At 42.6% G+C, this 25,281-nt stretch overlaps 1 protein-coding gene across 2 annotated transcripts in view; it reads right to left on the bottom strand.

The window, feature by feature from the left end:
* Positions 1-14,324, bottom strand: part of LOC126106588 (arylalkylamine N-acetyltransferase 1-like) — a 101,449-nt gene extending 87,125 nt beyond the window's left edge. The window contains exon 1 of one of the 2 annotated variants that reach the window (XM_049912934.1): positions 14,219-14,324. Coding sequence is in view for 1 of the 2 variants with exons in the window: in XM_049912933.1 (XP_049768890.1) it covers positions 3,312-3,320 (9 nt within the window). In the remaining variant the exon portion in view is untranslated. Of the gene's footprint in view, positions 1-3,311; positions 3,424-14,218 lie in introns of those variants that run through there. The other variant, XM_049912933.1, reaches the window with a different exon arrangement.
* Between the last annotated feature and the right edge of the window lie 10,957 nt (positions 14,325-25,281).

Raw genomic sequence — 25,281 nt, 5'->3', positions numbered from 1 at the left:
AATACGAAGCACTTGACTGCACAACAAATTACTGTGCAGCCAATTGCCTTATCAGTTGCCTCAGCCCGCCCGGTTAGCCGAGCGGTCTAACGCACGGCTTTCTGGAGTGGGAAGAAGCGCCTGGTCCCCGGCACGAATCCGCCCGGCGGGCTTATGTCAAGGTCCAGTGAGCCGGCAAGTCTGTGTATGGTTTTTAGGCGGTTTTCCATCTGCCTCAGCGAATGCGGGCTGGTTCCCCTTATTCCGCCTCAGCTACACTATGTCAGCGATTGCAACACAAACAAGTTCTCCACGTACGCGTATACCACCATTACTCTACCACGCAAACATAGCGGTTACACTCGTCTGCTGTGAGACGTTCCCTGGGGGGGAGGGGGGGGGGGGGTCCACCGGGGGCCCCGAACCGTACAATAATCCTGCGTTCGGTGTGGGGCGGCGGAGTGGGGTAGTCGTGGGGTTGTGGACCACTGCAGCTGCAGTGGGGATGGAGCCTCTCCGTCGTTTCTTGGTCCCCAGTTAGCATACAATATAATATAATACAATCATTTGCTTCAGCTGCCTTGCCGGCGAGAATTTTGTTACTTTTCCAAAATGCATCTAGCTGAGCACGCAATAGCCTATGTCGTGACGGAGGAGAAAAATTTTACTTTACATAACGGAGTGAGGATACACTTCACTGGAATATTTGTAGATGAATATAAGGGTATTCTGAAGTTATATTGAAGTCATTTTGATAACATAGAAGCGACTCTCATGAACTGTGGTTTTGTCTTACCTTTGTCATACACTATAAAAATAACTGATACAAATAATATTACATAAAATTTACTCTTTGCTTTTCTAATGAAATACTTTAAACTAAAGGTGGAGGGTGAAGAGTATTATTTAGGATTCTGAAGCCAAGATCGATAAGTTACTCTGGATACCAAACTGTATCTAACATCTTGCGACGTCATTACTTCTATTGCATCTTGCCATCCTGCTGAAAAATACAAAAACGCCTTTTCCCGTTCCGTGATAAACAGACTACTTAAACTGTCATTACAGGCTGAGGACGTTGACGAGAAACTTGGCTGATTACGAAGTAGAGCATGGAGCATATAGCTGATAAAATTTAGTTTTCACGAAGTCTTCAAATGGCTCTGAGCACTATGGGACTTAACATCTGAGGTCATCAGTCCCCTAGAACGTAGAACTACTCAAATCTAACTAACCTAAGGACGACACACACGTCCATGCCCGAGGCAGGATTCGAACCTGCGACCGTAGCGGTCGCGCGGTTCCAGACTGAAGCGCCTAGAACCGCTCGGTCACGAAGTCTAAAATGAATCAATGACACAAAACAAGATACAGGTACTACTTAATAAAAAGTTGTTTCTTTTCTTTTCAATGGTCATATCGCATACAACGTAACATTTTAAAAAAATATATACAGTACAAATCGCATATCGAACCCAACCTTCACTTTTATGCCTTTTAAAACACGACATTATATACTCTAAAAATGTGTACCAAAATACTGGCATGTATAAAATTCAATGTTCTGACTCTAAGGCGAACTACATCGGGTAATACGGAGTATGAGGAACACAGGAAATTAAAGGAAAAAAGGCATAAGAAGTAAATCCACATACGCAGCTCACCTTATACAAGACAGACAGCATCGAAAATATATTTTGTAATGCCGCGCGTAGTGTCCGCGCGGTTTGAGGCGTCCTGCCACGGATTGCGCATCCCCTCCCGCCGAGGTTGAATCCTCCCTCGGGCATGGGCGCGTGTGTGTGTTGTCCTTAGCGTAAATTAGTATAGGTTAGTTTAAGCAGTGTGTAACTCTTGGGACCGATGACCTCAGCAGTTTGGTCCCTTAGGAATTCACACATACACACACATTTTTGAACTTTGTAATACTTCATATAATGACGAAGAGCTAGTTGTTGGACATTTATGACGACATTGAAAATTACACTCAACTGAAAAAAAAAAAAGGAAAAGAAGTTTAGTGAGTAATTCACATAAAGGAGCAGCACCAGTTTCTTGGGTATTTGCCGCCCAGTTAATGACTTCCTTTAAATACATTCCGCAAATTCAAAACTGTGGTTACCTGTTTGTAAACAATTTTGTAAGCAATCGACGATGCGTCCTAGGCACGACAGAGCTCTCAACGGGTCTCAGTGGTTCAAATTTTACTCGTTAGATGTCGTAAGTTTACAGGACATGGGCGCCTCGATCAGTGCAACTATTTTACACTTTTATTATTTCCAAAAAATTACTTTCAGACTTTATTTGAAAAACGTGCCATTGCAGTTGTGAAACCCGCCGTAATATAACTCTTTTAAGCTAAAGCATTTTTACGGTTTTAATGTATCGGATTGCACAGTTCTCGAAATTACGACACGCCAATTTTACTGATGACACCATGGAGCCCGAAAGTATTTAAAGCTACTTGACTGTTACTTTTTCTCGTTTACTGGCGGATAATGGATTATTTATCGATTTTCATTTTCTTATTTGTAGTTCACTGTTGGCGGTTGAGTTTACACATTGTCATTTTTTAAATTTGGAGACAGTAAGTGGAGCTGTACACGCTAGAAAATGGAGTTCCAAGTGGAGAAATCGGAACAGTTCCGGCATATTGTTCTGTTTGAGTTCAGTAGAGGGGTGAGAGCAGCGGAGGCAGCCAGAAACATTTGCGTCGTGTAGGGGGATACTGCCACTGGACAGAGCACGGCAAGAAAATGGTTTTGTCGTTTTGAGAAGGATCGTTTTGATGAAAATGACTCTACACGTTAGGAAAGACCTTCGGCCTTTGATGAAGAGAGTTTAAACGCATTAATGCACAATGATCCACATCCGTGTAGTGGGGAAAGTTAAAAAATCTGGTGAATGGGTACTGCATGCTCTAAGCCAAAATCAGAAAAATCAGTGAATGGCCATATGTGCGTCTCCGCTAGCTCGCCATCAATTGTCTCGTGAAGCACACCGACCATTCCTATTCTGTATCGTTACCGGTGACGAAAAATGGCATCTATATGCTAACATAAGAAAAAGACAGGAATAGTTGAGGCCAGACAAAGCAGAAACATCCCCTACAACGAGCTGTGCGCATCCACTAAACATAATGTGGTCTGGTGGAACAGCGGCAGTGTGCTGTACTACGAATTGCTTCCCAGAGATGCAACAATCACCGATGACATTTATTGCCAACAACTGAGACGTCTTGCAGAAGCATTCCAACAATGCGAATGATGCTACTTCTAGACTGACAATAAACATTTTGTAGGAGTTTGGTTGGGAATTCAATTCGCACTCACCTTATTCATATGATCTTGGACCCTCAGATTTTCAACTTTCCTGCTTTCTACCGAATAGCCTTAAAGGAACTTCCATTCCGGATGAAAACGTGCTCCAAACATGGCTTTCCCAATTGTTTGCTTCAAAACCACGGGACTTCAGCTGTCGCACGTTAACACAGCGTTGGTAGTCTGTTGTAAATAGTTGTGTTTATTAAACTTATGGAAAAACACTGCGAACGTATTTACTAACTGAATACAAAGGCCGAAACCGGTCGCATGTGGACCTGATAAAGTTCTAATTAAGTAACTGGAGCGGCTTTTCATTGACTGAACAGTAGTTGCGGAATGTCCGCCCCCGGTAGCTGTGTGGTCAGCGCGGCAGAATGTCAATCCTAAGGGCCCGGGTTCGATTCCCGCTCAGGGACTGGGTGTTGTGTTGTCCTAATCATCATCATTTCATTCCCATCGACGCGCGAGTCGCCGAAGTGGCGTCAAATCGAAAGACTTGCACCAGGCGAGCTGTCTACCCGACGGGAGGCCCTAGTCACACAACATTTAATTATTTAGTTGCGGAATTAACATCATCCAAACATGTAGAAATTAATAAAATGATTTATATTCAGGCACTCAATGGAGAGTGTGATAGGATGAAGCACCAGCCGGATATTTATCAAGCTTGGCGGAGATGTTCATAACATAAAGGGCACTCAGTTTTTAAAATTTTATTCCATTCCTAACTGATACCCATCATCGGTATGAGTTGCGCCCCGCACTGGCTCAAATACACTCATGTGTTCATTGTGAGCCGGCCGTGGGGCCGAGCGGTTCTAGGCGCTTCAGTCCGGAACCGCGTGACTGCTACGGTCGCATGTTCGAATTCTGCTTCGGGCATGGATATGTCTGATGTCCTTATGTTAGTTAGGTTTAAGTAGTTCTAGGGGACTGATGACCTCAGATGTTAGGTCCCATAGTGCTCAGAGCCATTTGAACCATTTTTGTTCATTGCGGTAATGAAGCAAACAACACTCCAAATGTCATCTTGAGCAATTTGTCATATCTGAAGCACATGCAGTCATTTCGTGGCATCTGCTGATTGGAACTTCGTGTGAAAGTATACAGCTTCATATCCCATACTAGTTCTACGGGTAGCAAGTGAGTGGGTTGGTCATACCTGTTCCACCGTAACTATCCGACTGTTAAACGTAATCACCATACTAAGATGAGAAGCACGCTTTTACTTTGGAGCCGATTAAAATAGAACTGGAAGCCAATAATTATCACAAAGAGTCCAGGTTTCATTGAATAGATAATAGAAAGTAATTAATTTTAAACACATAACTCTCAGTGTTGAATGAGTAGGTCCAGGATTCATCGTCATAAATAAACTGATACCTTTTGGCACAGAATCTCAATCAGTAGCACCACTTACATTCACGTTTACCTACTATTTTTTTTTTTTAATCCATCACAGAAATAATTAGAAGAACCATTGACTCATGATTGTTGAGTATACAGACATAAAACTGGAGACTGGAAGTGAAATGACTGAACTCCAGAGGTGGCACGCCACTCTCTCAATGTAATGACACTGTTCATCTGATTAATATCCATATTTTAGATCATGATCTCCGTGCTCCCCAGTGCTACATTTGGTACGTGTGGTTTACGATATTTTTTACATGGGGAAATTGTGGGGAAAATGTTCATATAACTGCATGTGTAGTCTATAGAGAACTTGTACCCTAGGAGCCGTTGTGGAGGCAATGGATAACAGGAAGAAATATGGATTGTGGGCCATGAATGTTGTGTCCAGCGACCTGGCGGTGCGAGTGATTTAGGGAAGCACCACTCTGTGAATTGTACCTGCAGAAGGACTTCGCCCTTTGGCGCTTCCACTCTTCTCACATAGGGTTGGACCAGGAGGTCGCGGGATTGCAAAACATTTTACGTGATCCAGGCGACAGACCGTCGCGGAGGCGGCCAGTTGGCGGAAGGTGAGTGGAGAGAGCCATTTAAGTGAGACTGCTGTATTCTGAGCTTTTGTGCAAATGGTGGAACAGTCATAAAACCACAAGCACTCTCATGTTAGAACTGGGACGATAAGAACAGGGCGGTTCGTGCACATGCTAAGTGCCAGGAAGTCACCAGGTTTTTTTAGTGAACAGAAAAATATATTTCGTGTGCACGACTGTCTGGGAAGCTTAATAGCCTTCTTTCAGAAACCGGAAATGGTTGGCCTGGAAAGATTACAGCACTCTTTCTTCAGGCCACAAGTGGCCCATCGGGACCATCGGACTGCCGTGTCATCCTCAGCGGAGGTTGCGGATGGGAGGTATGTGTGGTAAGCACACCGCTCTTCCGGTCGTTTTCTGTGACCGGAGCCGCTACTATTCGGTCGAGTAGCTCCTCAATTGCCATCACGAGGCTGAGTGCACCCCGAAAAACGGCAACAGCGCATGGCGATCCGGATGGTCACCCATCGAAGTGCCGGCCACACCCGACAGCGCTTAACTTCAGTGATCTGACGGGAACCGGTGTTACCACTGTGGCAAGGCCGTTTCCCTGGAAAGATTACATCTCTCCATAAATGAAGGATTGCGGACCCGTCTAGGTCGACAATTTTTGCCGAAATGTGGCCATGCTTACCGTGAAAGTGACACCTATCTAGTCTAAAAATCTTATTTTTTCATACAAGAGAGATTTTGAGTCACTGATTGGCTCCTCTCCTTATATGCAAAGCAGAGGCTTTCTCCCCCGGCATGGGAACGTCATTGCTGTGTCTGGATTGGCTACCAGGCCAGCAGAATAATCGGGAGGAGAGAGTCAATGCGTAGAGGGTACTTCGATTGGTTTGTACAATGGGGAGACGGTTTTTTTTCTGCTAATTCGTCTCCCGTGCCGAGGCCCTGGTGGAAAATAATTGTGATTATCTGCTTTCTTCGTCTTCTGGTCCTCTCCTAGTGGAGAACTTCAGGGCCTTCCCTAGTGGGTGATACTTGTGGTCTGAAACTTTGATGGACTTAGAGCCAGTGGCAGTTCGCGACTGTACAGGCAGTGGATCTGCGTCAGGAGGGTGAAGTGATCGCCCCGATAGCTGAATGGTCATCGTGACGGACTGCAGTCCTAAGGGACGCGGGCTCGATTCCCGGCTGGGTCGGGGATTTTCTCCGCTCTGGGACTGGGTGCGGTGTTGTCTTCATCATCATTTCATCCCCATGCGGCCCGCAGGTCGCCCAATGTGGCGTCGAATGTAATAAGACCTGCACCGAGGCGGACGGACTTGCCCCGTAAGGGGCCTCTCGGCCAATGACGCCAAACGCTCATTTCCATTCCCGTGAGAGTGAACTATTTCGTCCTGCGTCGGCCATGTGAAGCCTGACAATTTCAGCACACGCCTTCGTGCCTGTGAGTCAAACTGGTTGGCCAGACCAGCGAACCACTGAAATCCACCGGGATTTGAAGACTCTGATAGGGAAGTTTCCCGCGTTCTAATAATCAGAACGCCAGACGGCGTGATTTGCAAGTGTTTGTGGACGCGTCAGAACATCACAGCTGCCACAGCGCGCCGCTCCTCGCCATGGTGGGCCGTTTTCTGCTGCCGCCTGATTTTTTTTTCCTTTATTGTTATTTTTATACCTGTACGTCAGGTAGGCTGGCAGCGGCATGCTACGCCGCTCTTCAGCCTTAGAGTTGACAATGATATAACACAGAAAGAAGATCCAGAATAAACATAGTGACGGGCAAAAAACAGTGGACACAGAAATATAAAAACACGGAGCCGTTCACACTCGACGATAACGACACTGAAACATGTTGACAAGGCGCACATAACACTGATGAATTCGACGGCACAGGTGAACGTATGAACGTGACGGCAGACACTAAAAAACACAAAACGACAGCACACACACGCGAAATTGATGGCGATGATCTCCGGCGCACGAATGTTCACATAGCGTATATGAGTCCAGGGACCTGCCAAGAGGGGAAGAAGGGGGAGTGGGAGGGAGAGGGGTGAGCATGCATGCCAATGGCGGAGGAGACGGTAGTAGGATAGGAGGAAGGGCTGGAGGGGAAGCCCAGGGGAGGACTGGGGAGAAAGGGAGGAGGGAGGGAAAGGGGAGAGAAGGGAGAGAGGGTGCCCAAAGGAAACAAACACAGGAAGAGGGAGGGAGGATCAAAGTTGGTAGGAGGGGTAGATGGAGGGGAGGAGGGCATCATCAGGGAGGGGGAGCAGGCGGAAGCCACCTTGGGAGAGAGTGTGGAGAGTGGAGAGATGGAGAGCAGGTGGGACATGGAGGTACAGGCGCAACAGCGGACAGGGGTGGGAGAGGATGGGAGAGACCAGCGGGTGAGGAGGATCGAGTTTGCAGGAGGTGTAGAGGATCCGTATCCGTTCGAGGAAAAGGAGGAGGTGAGGGAAGGGAATGAGGTCGTACAGGATCTGCGTGGGGGAGACGGATGCGATAGGCGAGGCGAAGAGCATGGCGTTCTAGGATCTGAAGGGATTTGTAAAAGGTAGGGGGAGCGGAGATCCAGGGAGTGTGGGCGTAGCAAAGGATAGGGTGAATGAGGGATTTATAGGTATGGAGGATGGTTGCCATCCTGTGAGAATATGCATCCTAAGTACCTGAAACCGTCCACCTGTTCTAAATTTGTTCCTCCTATTTGGCACTCAATCCGTTTATATTTCTTTCCCACTGACATTACTTTCGTTTTGGAGATGCTAATCTTCATACCATATTCCATACATTTCTGATATAGCTCTGAAATATTACTTTGCAAACTTTCAATTGAATCTGCCATCACAACTAAGTCATCCGCATATGCGAGACTGCTTATTTTGTGTTCACATATCTTAATCTCACCCAGCCAGTCTATTGTTTTCAACATATGATCCATAAATAATACAAATAATGGTGGAGACAGATTGCAGCCTTGTCTTACCCCTGAAACTACTCTGAACCATGAACTCAATTTACCGTCAACTCTAACTGCTGCCTGACTATCCATGTAAAGACCTTTGCTTGCAAAAGTTTGCCTCCTATTCCATAATCTCGTAGAACAGACAATAACTTCCTCCTAGGAACCTGGTCATATGCTTTTTCTAGATCTATAAAGCATAGATACAATTTCCTGTTCAGCTCATAACACTTCTCCATTATTTGCCGTAAGCCAAAGATATGGTCCTGACAACCTCTAAGAGGCCTAAACCCACACTGATTTTCATCCAATTGGTCCTCAAATAATACTCGCACCTTCCCTTCAACAATACCTGAGAAGATTTTACCCACAACGCTGATTAAAGAGATACCTCTGTAGTTGTTACAATCTTTTCTGTTTCCATGTTTAAAGATTGGTGTGATTACTGCTTTTGTCCAGTCTGATGGAACCTGTCCCGACTCCCAGGCCATTTCAATTATCCTGTGTAGCCATTTAAGACCAGACATTCCACTGTATTTGATGAGTTCCGACTTAATTTCATCCACCCCAGCCGCTTTATTGCACTGCAATCTATTGACCATTTTCTCCACTTCCTCAGATGTGATCCTCTTTCCATCATCATTCCTATCCCATTCTACCTTGAAATCTGAAACATTACTGATCGTAGCTTCTCGCGCCCTGTTAAGGACAATCTCGGCCTCAGGGTCCCTGGAGTTTATAATATACCCTGTGAGTGTGGAAGCAATTATATAGGTCAGACTATTCGTACCGTTTCCGACCGCTGTGCAGAACACCAACGCCATATTAAAAATAGAGAGCTGGAGAAATCGGCAATTGCGGAGCACAGCCTCACGAACAAACAAAAAATATTGTTCGATGAAACTAAAATTCTGTCGCATGCCTCCACGTACTGAGATTCTGTTATTAAGGAGGCTGTTGAAATAAGAATGAGCCAAAAGAACTTTAACCGCGATAGCGGATACCATCTGAGCTGTGCGTGGAAACGAGCGCTTGATGCAGAGAAGCAACAGAGACGTTCCTTCCAAGGTTTACGTTCAAACGGAAGCGGTGGCGCCACCGGCGCACACAGTGACACCGTCTGAGACAGCAGCACGTAATCGCCGACCAATCATAAGCCGACCAATCAGAAGTCGTCTTCGGGCTATATAGAGGCTACCATAGCAACAGTGGAGACAGTCAGCTCCTGACGATGACGATGGAGGTAATCGTCGAAAGCTCGAGATTTTATCTAGAACTGACGCGGCAAGAATACCGAGAATATTTTATACATTACTGATCGTATTTTCACCTACATTGAGCAACTCTTCAAAATATTCCCTCCATCTGCCCAAGGCATCCACAGGATTCACCAGCAGTTTTCCTGACCTGTCCAAAATACTTGTAATTTCCTTCTTACCTCCCTTTCGAAGACTGCTAATTACACTCCAGAATGGTTTTCCAGCAGCTTGACCCATAGTCTCCAACCTGTTTCCAAAGTCTTCCCAAGATTTCTTCTTGGATGCTGCAATTATCTGTTTGGCTTTGTTTCTTTCTTCAACATAACTTTCTCTGTCTACCTGAGTTCTAGTATGTAGCCATTTTTGATACGCCTTCTTTTTCCTTTTACAGGCTGCCTTGACTGTGTCATTCCACCAAGCTGTTTGCTTCATCCTACTTTTACACACTACTGTTCCAAGACATTCTTTAGCCACTTCTAGTACTGTGTCCCTGTACCTTGTCCATTCCTTTTCCAGTGACTGTAATTGACTACATTCAACTAATTGGTACCTTTCTGAGATCGCTGCTATGTACTTGTGCCTGATTTCCTTATCCTGAAGTTTCTCCACTCTTATCCTCCTACATATGGACCTGACCTCCTGCACCTTCAGCCTCACAATCCCAATTTCACTGCAGATTGAATAATGATCAGTGTCATCAAAGAATCCCCTCAATTGTGTGGGTTCCTGTAGTCATGTCCTAGTTCATGAACAACGGGCAACGTATGAGTGGCCAAGTGAGTGGTCCCGACAGTCGGGATACCAGTTACTTTGGAATAAGGCTGGGCATCTCGGACATATTCTGAGTCGTGGTTACCTTTGTGCTCATACGGCAAAGACTACCAAATCCACCGGTTAGTCCCTCAACCGTTAGGGGTAATACCCAATGGGACTCGGGGCAAGTAAGGCTAGCAACCTGCTTCCCTGGTACTTTAAATATGATGCTGGCAACAATCAGAGCAAAATGCCTCTGAACATGAGTGTGTGCTCCAAAATCCTACTGCATATCGACATCGGTGTGACTAGTGTAACTTCCCAGTCCTTATGTACGCACCTTTCCTAGAGCGAGAAGTGCAGAGATGCAAGTATTGCATCAGCATACTCTGAAAGGAATCTAATTGTAATACAGTTTGGACCTGAAGATTTGCCTTTATTAAGTAATTTAGGCTGCTTTGCTACAGCGAGGATAACTGCTTTTAAGTTACTCACCTTTGGAGTAATTCTCGATTCTAATTCTGAAATATTTATTTCGTCTTCTTTGGTGAAGAAATTTCGGGAAACCGTATTTCGTAAATTCGCGTTAATGGCACTGTCATCAGTAACATTACCATTGCTGCTGAGCTGTGAAAGAATTTGTCTTGCTGCTGGTGTATTTCACTTATGAACATTTGGATTTTCTGTCAGATTTCAAGATATACTGTAGTTTCGTAGTGGAAACTATTAAGAGCATCTGGCATTGAATTTCGCGCTAGATTAGATTAGATTAATTATTCATTCCATAGACCCACAAAAGAGGAGATCCTCCTGTATGTGGAACATGTGAGATAAACACATTACAAAAATGAAATTAGAAAAACTTGAGTTTCATTAATTTTAATGATCCTCAGTCAAACAGTAAAATTACGTACATGAATTAAAATTAAACTCCTAATATTTACAGTTTTAATACTTACATCTGCTTTCATTAAATCCATCATTCACATAGAAGCTAGTTACTTGGCTATTACAAGCAAGAATTGTCAAAAAATAAAGTAAATTATTCATTTCAATGATTCTCAGTTAAGAACTGTCATATTATGTACAAGATTTAAAATTAAACTTCCGCTATTTACATACTTAAGACTTACATCTGCCTTCCATACATCCATCATTCACACAGTAGGTAGTTACTTGGCTGTAATAACCAAGAATTATCAAAAATTAAAGTATAATAAATTTTCATTAAAATGGTCTGCTACACTTGTTGAGAAATTCATCGATGGAACAGAAAGAGTTGGTCATTAAAAATTATTTTAAATTATGTTTAAATTGTGCCTTGTCTGAAACTAAACTCTTAATGGTTGCTAGTAACTTATTGAAAATATGCGTTGCTGAATACTGGACTCCTTTCTCGGCAAGAGTAAGTGATTTTAAATATTTATGTATATTGTTCTTATTCCTAGTATTGATACTGTGCACTAAGCAGTTAGTTGGAAAAAGAGATATATTATTGACAACAAACTTCATTAAGGAAGAAATATACTGAGAAGCTGTGGTTAGTATGCCCAATTCTTTGAATAGGTTTCGACATGATGTTCTTGGATTTACACTACACATTACTCTTATTATACGCTTCTGTACTCTAAAAATTTTTTCTCGGTTTGTGGAGTTACCCCAAAATATGATACCCTACGACATAATGGGGTGAAAATAAGCAAAATATGCCAGGTCTTTTTGTATTTATATCTCCTATGTCTGACACCATTCGCATTGCAAACACAGACTAAATTTCGAGCTTCTGTAAAACTTCGCCAATCCGGATTTTTTTTTTTTTCGTTACTGGTGCAACAGTGTTATGACCCGTTTTGTGTACCATGTGGTTGAGTGGGGGGTGGAGGTTCAGTTCCGTCTGTTATTAATTGATTTGGTATAAATCTCTCCAATACTGCCATTACTATTTCTTCGAATTCAACCTACATTTAGTCTACGCTGAAATCGTTAGTTTGGAAGGAACAGAGGCTCTCTCTTATGAAAGCGTCAAGCGAATATTTATGTGCCTTTTTAAACAGATATACTTTGCCGTTATTTCTGGTGGGTTTCGATGTTGCGGTATTTATCCTCACTACGGCGATCTTGTCTTCACTGTAACCGTTATAATTCTCCCTATTTCAGGGGTACTGTTTGCTGCTAAGAGGTAGGGTATGTTTTCGCAACTACTTACATTTCGAGTGGGCTCCAGAACTAATTGTTCAACATGAATTTCTGAGAAATTATTCAGTACGGTTTTGAACGACGTTGTATGTCTATCACCTGATTATGTGTTTTCGCCCAAGATATCGAGGGTAATTGAAGTCTACATCAACTATAATAGCATGAGTGGGAAACACACATCATAAAAAGTTTTACATCACCTCAGATCCGACACTTCCGGAACCTGTACCCAAAATTGGGATAGAGATCAACATAAACATCATTTCCGCCGGTACCTTGCATTGATGCATGCCTGTATTCGTCGTGGCATATTATCCACAAGTTCATCAAGGCGCTGTTGGTCCAGATTGTCCCAATCCTCAACGGCGATTCGGCGTAGATCCCTCAGAATGGTTAGTGGGTCACGTCGTCCATAAACGGCCCTTTTAAATCTATCTCAGCCATGTTCGATAGGGCTCATGTCTGGAGAACATGCTGGCCACTCTACTCGAGAGATTCGTCATGCTGAAGGAAGTCATTCACAAGATGTGCATGGCAGGGCCGCAAATTGTCGTCCATGAAGACCTTCAAACACGTCCATGACGACTGTCTGGTTGAAGGCATATGCGACACTCATCGGCAAAGAGTACGTGGTGCTAATCCTGAGCGGTCCATTCGGCATGTTGTTGGGCCCATCTGTACCACGCTGCTTGGTGTCGTAATTGCAAAGACAGATCTCGCCATGGGCGTCGGGAGTGAAGTTGCGAATCATGCAGCCTACTGCGCACAGTTTGATTTGTAACACCTCGGCATGGTTGAACTGCAGAAAACACGAGCCGCGTATCTCTGTCCTGGTGGAATGACTGGTACTGACCAATTGTCGGACCCCCTCCGTCTAAAAGGTGATGCTCAAGCATGGTTGTTTACATCTTTGGGCGGGTTTAGTGACATCTCTGAACAGTCAAAGGGACTGTGTCTGTGATAATTATCCACAGTCAACGTCTATCTTCAGGAGTTCTGGGAGCTGGGGTGATGCAAAACTTTTTTTGATGTGTGTATTTGAAATGAGGCTCAAGTTTACTTTGAACTATTCAGCAACTGTATCATCCGAGTCGTGGGGTAGGTAAAAGAAGCCAATTATTAATTTACTCCCATTGTCAAATATAACTCGTATGAACTATATATTTCAATTTCGCTACATGACAGACTACTTCAGACAGCAACGAACACGCTGCCACCAAGTGCATTTAATCTATCCTTACTGAACACCGTTACGTCCTACGCAAAGATTTCGGCTGAGCTTATCTATGGCTTTAGCCGACTTCCAGTATTTTGTATTTTCCGTAAGCGCTTGGAGCTCTGGCCCTTTCCCATTACAGCTACGAAATTTATTACTGAAATACCTGTGGTTCCCTGCCTTGGTTGATCTGCACCCTTTGGGACTGAAACACTTTCCACCCCCCCTCCCTCCCCCGACACGCTCCAATGTAAAAAACCGCCCAGTTCTCTCCGCACAACCTCAGCTACGCATGTAGCTACTTCCTATATCTAGTTGGCACCTGACTATAAAGCGGGACCTGATACTTCTTGTACTTAAAAACAAACGATAATCTTCAGTAAATGTCTGTAGTCACAAGAAAATTTGAACTATGTGCAGTTGCTGTAGTTTTAGGAAACCATCAAGATGAAAATCTTTGTGTCTTATTTTGTTATTACTATAATTTATCACGCTAGTACGTTCTCTTTTGGACAAACCACATTATAACTATATAAACGATAGATATTATTGATATCGTATACAGCAATGCAGGTTACCGTCCGCTTGGCGCGCCACTGCCACAGTGTGTAAGAGAAATGAGCTGAGCAGTTCAGCTGTCGCAACAGTGTGTGCTAGACTTTGTTTCAGCCGCTTAGACACTCGTTAGTTGACAAATGACTGTCGCAACCACAGATAAACCAACGTGCGCCTTACACAGATTACGAATATTTATGGAGTAGGCGTGCAGATATGCAGAGTAGACTGTTTATCGGCTACGTATATTCACTCCAAATGCCACCTGACTATATAGCGGCGTAAGGTTTGCCCGCAAGCAGACTTTCAACGTCTTTACGTCGCTATAGATCAGGTCCAAAAGTACTGTGGATTTCACACACTCATTTTATGAGTATCTTAGAAATTTGCATTCGATATCTGGAGTGAACATGGCTTAAACATTAGAAGAGATGAATGCAAGGGAATTTCGCTTGTTTACGACAAATGTCACAGCTTAGATCTCGCTAACATTTTTGGCGTAGGAGAATAAGGCAGAACCACCATTGTTTCTTAGGTTTTGACTCCATTTTGTCCTTTTCTGAGTCCTGTTTTTTATAAATTACTAACAGAGAAACCCGGCGATGTTCATAGCCGTGCGTCCATGCCCGTACCACGCAGTTTCTGGCCTTTTGCTTCGTACAGTATTTATGATCTACTTGAACTGTCTGTCGTGCAATGATATAACTTTGTAGTTACATTCAGCGACATATGTGGATACTGTTTGAGAAATTTATTCCGAATAGAGTTAGTAAAAAAATAAATAAATTTAATCTCCATGCAAGATGCTGCAGTTTTTCACTCATCTCATTGTTTATGACGTCATATCTCCTGAATTACGTGTCGCGCAATGATTAGTTTTGCAATTGCATTCAGTGCTATGTGTGCATACTGTCTGCAAAATGTGTCGCGAATACAGTTCGTAGTAAAGAAGTAATAAATTATGAACTGCGAAAAAGCAGTAATCGATGCATTATTTTCCTTTAGTCAAATTGTATGAGTTGTCAGTGAGATAAAGTTTCGGAAAGGTTTGAAATTTTGGATAAAGTTTGTTGCAGGTCGCTAGGTGCTCTCATTCTGGGTGAATAAAGTCTGGGAGTGCACGCATTGATAGCTAAGCTTCTTTTCTTCCCCCAACTGCCCCCGCCCCTCCACCCACCCACACCCACACACACACACACACACACATTACTCTGATAGGTAACATCAGTTGTCTGAAAGTAAGAATATGTGTACCAAGTTCGGTTGAAATCGTTCCAGTGGCTTAGGAGGACACACATACACGCACACGAGCACACGTATATACACATATATACACACACACATATATATATATATATAAAGTTGATGCCACAGAGGCTTTGAGAAATGGCTTCCAGTACGGAAAAGCGGTAGAGTCTCGAAAAAAACATGGAATCACATGCAGAAAATTAGCGATAACATATATTCAGCGACGAACTAACGGGTGTCGGGGAAGTAAGGACGAATTTGAATTTTGCGCCATTATGTCATGTGACGGTTGGCAGCCGTGGTTTTTCCATGTTTGTTACATGCGATCCTTCCCATTTGTAGACTGATTGCTTTTGTGTGGTGAGCATTGTTATTTGATGTTTATTTTCGTCATGGAGTAGATGACAACTGAGCAATGTATCCAACTGATAAAAAGTTACTACAAAAACAATGGAAGTCCCACGGAAACAGTGAAGTGCGAGTGATACTCGGCCCTAATGCTGCTCCAACCAAATCGTTAGTTCGGAAGTTGATCCCGGAGTTTGGGAGCACGGTTCCTATTTCAGACGTCAAGAAAAAAGGACGATCGCGTTCTGTTCGAACACAACAAAACCTTGCTGCCGTGCGTGACAATGTGACCCCAAGCCCCAGAAAATCGAATCGCCGACGAGCTCAACATCTGAATTCATCACCAAATTCACTGTATCAAATTCTTTCAAAAGATCTGAAAATGCATGCGTACAAGAGTCAACTTACACACGAGTTGAAGCCTGCAGCTCATGGAAAGAGACATCGATTTCCTCAATGGGTCTTGGCTCCACAAGCGTAGAACGAAAACTTCACTTCGCTCCTAAACAACACGCGGTCATAACTGGCACAAGTGGCAGATGCAGCTTTCATCAGAAAACACAGCAGACTTCCACCCTGCCCTCCAATGACCACTCGCTTGGAATAAATGTAAAACCAGGCGAATTTCACTGTTTCAGAGACATAAGCTTAAATGGTTCAAATGGCTTTGAGCACTATGGGACTAGACTTAGAACTACTTAAACCTAACTAACCTAATGACAGCACACACATCCATGCCCACGGCAGGATTCGAACCTGCGACCGTAGCAACAGCGCGATTCCGGACTGAAGCGCCTAGAACCGCTCTTCCACAGCGGCCAGCACATAAGCTACAACTTATTTATGAAGAAATACTCTAGTGCATGTGTATAACTGCAGCTGCTCCACTGAAAGCAAGAGAATGTGAACACATTTCACGCATGAGAGGCATAAATTTCTGTTCTCAATATTTATTATGAATAGCAGTTTCTTCAACGCATAACAATTTTATATGGAGTCGAATGCTTTGCACATTCTTATACTTCGCTCAACTTTATAATACACAAATATTTTTGAAAATGTAATTACTTTTGTTTCATCGGGTAACGTGTTGCAGATTATTGTCATTTGTCCCTCAGATGTAGCAGCAATTGTGGAATTGGTTTCTTCTGTGCTCCGAAACAGTTCTATTCCTTTTGACGTTTTATTATCTCGCCTGTGTGGTTTTCCTTTCGGTTACTGTTGTGGTGGCTTATTTCTTACACTTAATGTAAGTATTGCACATCATAAATGTTTCGTACAATCTAAAATTCACAGAGTGCAGTGAAGAAAACTTCACATTGTTGTGTAGACATACGACGTCTTTCTGCAAAAAAGTCAGGTCTTCTGCTCTTTTAGCCATTTTATTGTTCTTAAAAGAAAGACACATACTTCATTAAATGTCTGTAAGTTACAAAACAATCCAAAATAAATTGTTCTGCAATGATTCTACCGTATCATAGCACCCATAGAATTTAGGAAACTAAAAAACCAATGTAGTGTCAACTTTTAATTTGTTGACGATTTTTAAGGCACTAAATACACTCCTGGAAATGGAAAAAAGAACACATTGACACCGGTGTGTCAGACCCACCATACTTGCTCCGGACACTGCGAGAGGGCTGTACAAGCAATGATCACACGCACGGCACAGCGGACGCACCAGGAACCGCGGTGTTGGCCGTCGAATGGCGCTAGCTGCGCAGCATTTGTGCACCGCCGCCGTCAGTGTCAGCCAGTTTGCCGTGGCATACGGAGCTCCATCGCAGTCTTTAACACTGGTAGCATGCCGCGACAGCGTGGACGTGAACCGTATGTGCAGTTGACGGACTTTGAGCGAGGGCGTATAGTGGGCAAGCGGGAGGCCGGGTGGACGTACCGCCGAATTGCTCAACACGTGGGGCGTGAGGTCTCCACAGTACATCGATGTTGTCGCCAGTGGTCGGCGGAAGGTGCACGTGCCCGTCGACATGGGACCGGACCGCAGCGACGCACGGATGCACGCCAAGACCGTAGGATCCTACGCAGTGCCGTAGGGGACCGCACCGCCACTTCCCAGCAAATTAGGGACACTGTTGCTCCTGGGGTATCGGCGAGGACCATTCGCAACCGTCTCCATGAAGCTGGGCTACGGTCCCGCACACCGTTAGGCCGTCTTCCGCTCACGCCCCAACATCGTGCAGCCCGCCTCCAGTGGTGTCGCGACAGGCGTGAATGGAGGGACGAATGGAGACGTGTCGTCTTCAGCGATGAGAGTCGCTTCTGCCTTGGTGCCAATGATGGTCGTATGCGTGTTTGGCGCCGTGCAGGTGAGCGCCACAATCAGGACTGCATACGACCGAGGCACACAGGGCCAACACCCGGCATCATGGTGTGGGGAGCGATCTCCTACACTGGCCGTACACCACTGGTGATCGTCGAGGGGACACTGAATAGTGCACGGTACATCCAAACCGTCATCGAACCCATCGTTCTACCATTCCTAGACCGGCAAGGGAACTTGCTGTTCCAACAGGACAATGCACGTCCGCATGTATCCCGTGCCACCCAACGTGCTCTAGAAGGTGTAAGTCAACTACCCTGGCCAGCAAGATCTCCGGATCTGTCCCCCATTGAGCATGTTTGGGACTGGATGAAGCGTCGTCTAACGCGGTCTGCACGTCCAGCACGAACGCTGGTCCAACTGAGGCGCCAGGTGGAAATGGCATGGCAAGCCATTCCACAGGACTACATCCAGCATCTCTACGATCGTCTCCATGGGAGAATAGCAGCCTGCATTGCTGCGAAAGGTGGATATACACTGTACTAGTGCCGACATTGTGCATGCTCTGTTGCCTGTGTCTATGTGCCTGTGGTTCTGTCAGTGTGATCATGTGATGTATCTGACCCCAGGAATGTGTCAATAAAGTTTCCCCTTCCTGGGACAATGAATTCACGGTGTTTTTATTTCAATTTCCAGGAGTGTATGTTCCTTGTTGTGAAAAACTATGTTACAAATAAATATAAATGACACTACATGCACTCATCGATATCATATTCTGAAGTGTAGCTTCCGTCCGCTTGGAGCGCTGTTGTCAAAGTGTTTAACAAAACCGAGTAGGAGTATAATGACTCTATGTGTTAGACTGTGGTAGAAGTGTGACACAGATTTAAATTTAACCACGACGCATTTCAGGTGTCGCAGACATGTGGTACGAGACCAGAGAAGCAATTTGTCCTCTTTCATAAACATAGTACATGAAATTACTTTCGGTTGAAACCTAGCGGGTAAAAATTAGCGGAGTTGCTTGGACTTCTATATAGAGGGGTCCAGAAAAATATGGACACTCTTTGATAGTCAGTATTAATGGGACAAAATGACTTACGGTTACAATTCTTGCAAAGGGGAGGGAGTTTTAGGTTATTTTGTGTGTTCAAAGTGACCCCATACTAGCAGCCTAACAACGTCCATGACGCTGAACTGTTGACCCAAATGCGGCTATCAGTGTTGTAGGTGTGATTGCTGCATTGGACGCATCAATGCTTTCTAGTATCACGTCCAGTGTATCTAGCTTCTGTTGATAAACTTCATTTTCCAAGGTCTCCAATAGGTAGAAACCAAAATATGTAAGGTGGAGACCGTGCAGGGTATTCAACAACTCCTCTCGACCTATTCATTCTTCCAGGTAGGCTCTGACATCTCTATGTTAGTGAAGCAGCGCGCCATCTTGTTCTGCCTCTCTGACGGCAGGTGAAATAGATGTTTGCAACATATGAAGATACCCTCATCAGTTACTGTACCTTCAAAGATGGATGGGCCAATCAAACTGCGTGATGACAGACCACACCAGTAGGTAGATTAAGACGTTTGTTATGTGAACGTGAGGGTTTTCAGAAATTTTCGTTCTTAATTTTTCCCCAGCTCTGAGGATTCGACAATGTTTACATTTTGGGTGGGTAACTCATTCACATAGATTTTTACCATAATCCTTACAAATCATTTGCTATTGCTTATATAAAGTATAACAAACAGTAATTAATATGTGTAAATATGTTTAGAACGTCCTTTTCATATAACTGAAAAACTGAAATGTAATAACGTAATGTTACACAGCTATAGAAATGAAGGTTCGGAACCTGTATGGTAGTTCGTAAATATTAAATGTAATGAGTTAAGAACTCGGTACCAATGTCTTCAAATATGGGTATTATGCAATAACAGCCTTTGCATATTTATTAGTTATTGCCTGTTTATAGGCACTTGCAAAAGTAATGTTTATTTTTTAACCATAAGTACGTAGTTTAAGAAATGCGGCATTTTTGTTGTACAGAGGAGGAAAAAGTATTGTTTCATGTTACAGTGAAACAAATTTGTTGGCTGTTAAGTTGTCCTCAGAACTTTATTCCTTGAAGGTTATGTTTCCTATGCAGGTTCCCTCACAATGACAAATCCAACACAAATATTTGAATTCTCACTTGTCCTGCCATACTTATATAAGAAATGGATTCAAGTATTATTCAATTTGTATATGTATGGTTATAACGACGACGTTTAAATACAAAAATGGCTCTGAGCACTATGGGACTTAACAACTGAGGTCATCAGTCCCCTAGAACTTAGAACTACTTAAACCTAACTAACCTAATGACATTACACACATCCATGCCCGAGGCAGGATTTGAACCTGCGACTGTACCAGTGGCGCAGTTCCGAACTGAAGCGCCTAGAACCGCTCGGCTGGCATTTAAATACATCACAATAAATATACCTCTCCACTCTGCAAACCGCAAAAATACATCAGGTATCGAAAAATTGTGAGACAAACTGCTTCTGTATAGTTTTCGACTAGGGGAAGAAAAGTAATAGTATACCACTGGTTTCATCTTTCTAACATCTTTTATTAACATATACCGGCAATTCATAACTGAGCGCCATGTCCTGGTCTCAGTTTTCTCTGTGGCAATATGACCCACCTTCTTCTTTGTTTGGTCAGTGCAGTTCATAGATTTGATTAGATTTACTTTCATTCCAATTGATCCATAGGGAGGAGGTCCTCCAGGATGTATAACATGCCAGAAAAATAATAATACGTGAGAAATATTTACAACTAAAACAAATAAGCTAATGTAACTTCCACAAGTCCCAAGTGGAATGATCACTTACTTTAATGAACACTAAATGGAAGGATCATTTTAAACACTCATTTACTAAGATCGGATTAATGCACTGAGTTAAAACTTGAAAAAAATGATTTTTTTATTCATAAGGCAATAAACATACAATAGAACTACTACAATACTTATTTACAATGAACACTGAAATGGTGCAGAAGTTAGAGTTGTTTTCTTTCGAGTCATGAAAGTTGTTTGATCAAGAATGCCACCTTGAGTCGTTTATTGATGTACTACTCATTTTGGTCGTAGTCGTAAGTCCTTTGATGAAAAGTGTTTCGTCGTATGTGCAAAACACAAATTTCTCAGAAGAAAGCAAATTAATTATGGTAACATATTTCATTGACTGAAACATTCGGTAGCGGAAGATTTTTCTGGTAATCCAAACAGACCCCTTTCTTAATCACAGATTCGCTATATATTACAGCATGGGTTACGTGAGCTTTTTTTCTTTTTATAAAAGGTGTAACTTTTGAATATTAACCTCCTCTGGTAGATACAACCGTTTGCTGCCATGAGTGTAATAATGTGGTTTGCTCTCAGTGGTATTCCATCTCCCTTACTCCACTTATTTTATTCGGCTTGTGGTTTCATTGATTTAGATATGATTATATATGTGTAGCAGCAAGTAAGTTGGTAGATGGTAACGAGTAACTTTGCTGTACGATATTAAAGTTTGGATTTGCAATGTTCAGACTGATATAAAACTGAAACTGAGAGCTGATGGCAGTACACAAAATTATTTGTAACAAGTTACTATGGTTTTGATTCAATGTTATTACGCTATCTTTACTTAGTAATTCTTTCGTCATAAAAGCAAGTAACTTTGAGTAATGTTGAATAAATATTTCACTTCGGCTGAATGAGTCATACTAGCACACATATGTTAAGTTCAGACATGGAGTGGGAGAGGGAATAAACTCTTTTATCATAAATGTGGCACACTGTGGATCAAATTATTGCTTTTCCACATCTGCTCTGGTTAATCACGTAGGGAACATTTACTTGCTACTGTAACGTAATCATGAAAGAAAGAAAACTGTATCTGAACTCACTACCTTGCATAGTATTCAGAAAAGTCAGTAATGAAATTCAAATGATCGTTACAGCACTGAATGTTGGTTACGTATTGCAGTGAATTTTTGAATACTGTTAATTAGAACAGGCGCGCGGCTAGCCTGCGATCTCTTAATCTCAGGGAAGAAATGTAATATATTGCTTTACTTTCCCAGAGCAGACCTTGCCACAAAATGTGAAAATGATAAAGTCGTAACACAGTTATTCGTTACATTTTTGTGCCCGCATACAACATGTCGCACAGTACCTTCCAAATCAAACTGAGAAATGCACTGAATAATATAATATATTCTGCCGGCGCTGCTGGAAGCTGTGAGAAAATGTTAAATATTATTATGTTACCTCGCGTTACCGGCGAGGCGACTGCGATGCCTGAAATAAATATTTTTTAAATGTGCCGCGTCTGCGGCCGTTGCCCTCGCAGATTGGTACAGCGGCTTCCGCTAAATTAAATGCTGAAAATGTCTTAATTTTTTACGGGACGAATAGCTGGCAACTTTACAAATTATTTTAAAAACATACTTTCCCAAACTCTATATATTCAAACAAAAATGCATTAATTTTACACACCTTTTTACAACAACTCGCCTAATGGCGGATCTCAAGCTTCATGAACAAAAGACTCACGGCCAGTATATACATTTGCTCAACACGCAACTGTTACTCGTAACGAAACCCAAAGAGAACAGAGAGAATATTACAATGCTTTTTACTATTTATACATGTACTGAATTGTCCTTTTTATCTGAGGCACAGATCATAATCACTAATTCATTTAACAAGAATACGATTTTCAAAGACAATAATATGTCATGGATTCAAAATTAAAAAATGCATAAAACGTCAAATAATTATGAATGTTATACATACACACATAATACATTCGTGAAATGTTTACATAGTCTTGCTTTATTGCTTCACTTGGTCATGTTTATTCGTGTTTAAATTATTTCTCTTTCGACGTGTGCGTGGCATTATATCGATACATGTTAACTGGTCTTACACACACGGAAAAAATTCTATCGCACGCTTTTTATGATGACTGGCCAGGAGACGCTACAGTGGCTATGTATGAGGAGCAACTTTTCAAAACGCATGATGTCACAGAAAGTAAAATTTTCAGAAGAAGAGAATTGTTTAGTTGTTGTGGTCTTCAGTCCAGAGACTGGTTTGACGGGCTCGCCATGCTACTCTATCCTGTGCAAGCTTCTTCATCTCCGAGTAACTACTGCAACCCACATCCTTCTGAATCTGCTTAGAGTATTCATCTCTTAGTCTCTCTCCAAGGTTTTTACCCTGCACACTTCCCTCCAATACTAAACTGGTGATGCCTCAGAGCATGTCCCACCAACCGACCTCTTATTTTAGTCATCTTCTCCCCAGTTCTATTCAGTAACAACTAATTAGTTATGTCGTGATCTACCTACCTAATCTTCAGCATTCTTCTGTAGATTCTATTCTCTTCTTGTCTAAACTATTTATTGTCCATGTTCGTCTTCCATACATGACTATACGCCATACAAATACTTTCAGAAAATATTTCCTGACACTTAAATCTATACTCGATGTTAGAAATTTCTGTTCTTCAGAAAAGCTTTCCTTGCCATAGCCAGTATAAGTTTTATATCCTCTCTACTTTGACCATCATAAGTTATTTTGCCCCCCAAATAGCAAAACTCATTTTCTACTTTAACTGTCTTAATTTCTAATCTAATTCCTTTTGGCATCACCTGACTTAATTCGACTGCATTCCATTATCCTCGTTCTGGTTTTGTTGATGCTCATCTTATATCCTCGTTTCAAGACACTGTATATTCCATTCAACTGCTCTTCCAAGTCCTTTGCTGTCTCTGACAGAATTGCAATGTCATTGGCAAACCTCAAAGTTTTTGTTTCTTCTCCATGGATTTTAATTCCTACTACAAACTTTTCTTTTTGGTTTCCTTTACTGCTTGCTCAATATACAGATTGAATAAGATCGATTATAGGCTACATCCCTGTCTCACTCTCTTCCCAACCACTCCTTCCATGCCCCTAGACTCTTATAACTACCATCTGTTTTTGTACAAATTGTAAATAGCCTTTCGCTCCCTGTATTTTACCCTTGACACCAGAATTTTAAAGAGAGTATGCAGTAAATGAAGCAGGCAAAAAGGAATACAAACGTCTCAATAATGAGATCGACAGCAAGTGCAAAATGGCTAAGCAGGGATGGCTAGAGGACAAATGTAAGGATGTAGAGGCTTATCTCACTAGGGGTAAGATACATACTGCCTACAGGAAAATTAAAGAGATCTTTGGAGAAAGGAGAACCACTTGCATGAATATCAAGTGCTTTGATGGAAACCCAGTTCTAAGCAAAGAGGGGAAAGCAGAAAGGTGGAAGGAGTGTATAGAGGGTCTATACAAGGGCGATGTACTTGAGGACAGTATTATGGAAATGGAAGAGGATGTAGATGAAGATGAAATGGGAGATATGATACTGCGTGAAGAGTTTGACAGAGCACTGAAGGACCTAAGTCGAAACAAGGCCCCAGGAGTAGACAACATTCCATTAGAACTACTGACAGCCTTGTGAGAGCCAGTCCTGACAAAACTCTACCATCTGATGAGCAAGATGTATGAGACCGGCGAAATACCCTCAGACTTCAAGAAGAATATAATAATTCCGATCCCAAAGAAAGCAGGTGTTGACAGATGTGAAAATTACCGAACTGTCAGTTTAATAAGTCACGGCTGCAAAATACTAACACGAATTCTTTACAGACGAATGGAAAAACTGGTAGAAGCCGACCTTGGGAAAGATCAGTTTGAATTCTGTAGAAATATGGGGACACGTGAGGCAATACTGACCCTACAACTTATTTTAGAAGCTAGATTAAGAAAAGGCAAACCTAAGTTTCTAGCATTTGTAGACTTAGAGAAAGCTTTTGACAATGTTGACTAGAATACTCTCTTTCAAATTCTTAAGATGGCAGGGGTAAAATACAGGGAGCGAAAGGCTATTTACAATTTGTACAGAAAGCAGATTGCAGTTATTAGAGTTGAGGGGTATGAAAGGGAAGCAGTGGTTGGGAAGGGAGTGAGACAGGGTTGTAGCCTATCCCCGATGTTATTTAATCTGTATATTGAGCAGGCAATAAAGGAAACAAAAGAAAAGTTCGGAGTAGGTATTAAAATCCGTGGAGAAGAAATAAAAACTTTGAGGTTCGCCTATGACATTATAATTCTGTCAGAGACAGCA

The sequence above is a fragment of the Schistocerca cancellata genome, chromosome 10 (genome assembly GCF_023864275.1).
Source record: "Schistocerca cancellata isolate TAMUIC-IGC-003103 chromosome 10, iqSchCanc2.1, whole genome shotgun sequence".
Taxonomy (NCBI): domain Eukaryota; kingdom Metazoa; phylum Arthropoda; class Insecta; order Orthoptera; family Acrididae; genus Schistocerca; species Schistocerca cancellata.
The sequence above is the reverse complement of the archived record's forward strand: the minus strand, read 5'-3'. Positions and strand labels throughout refer to the sequence as shown.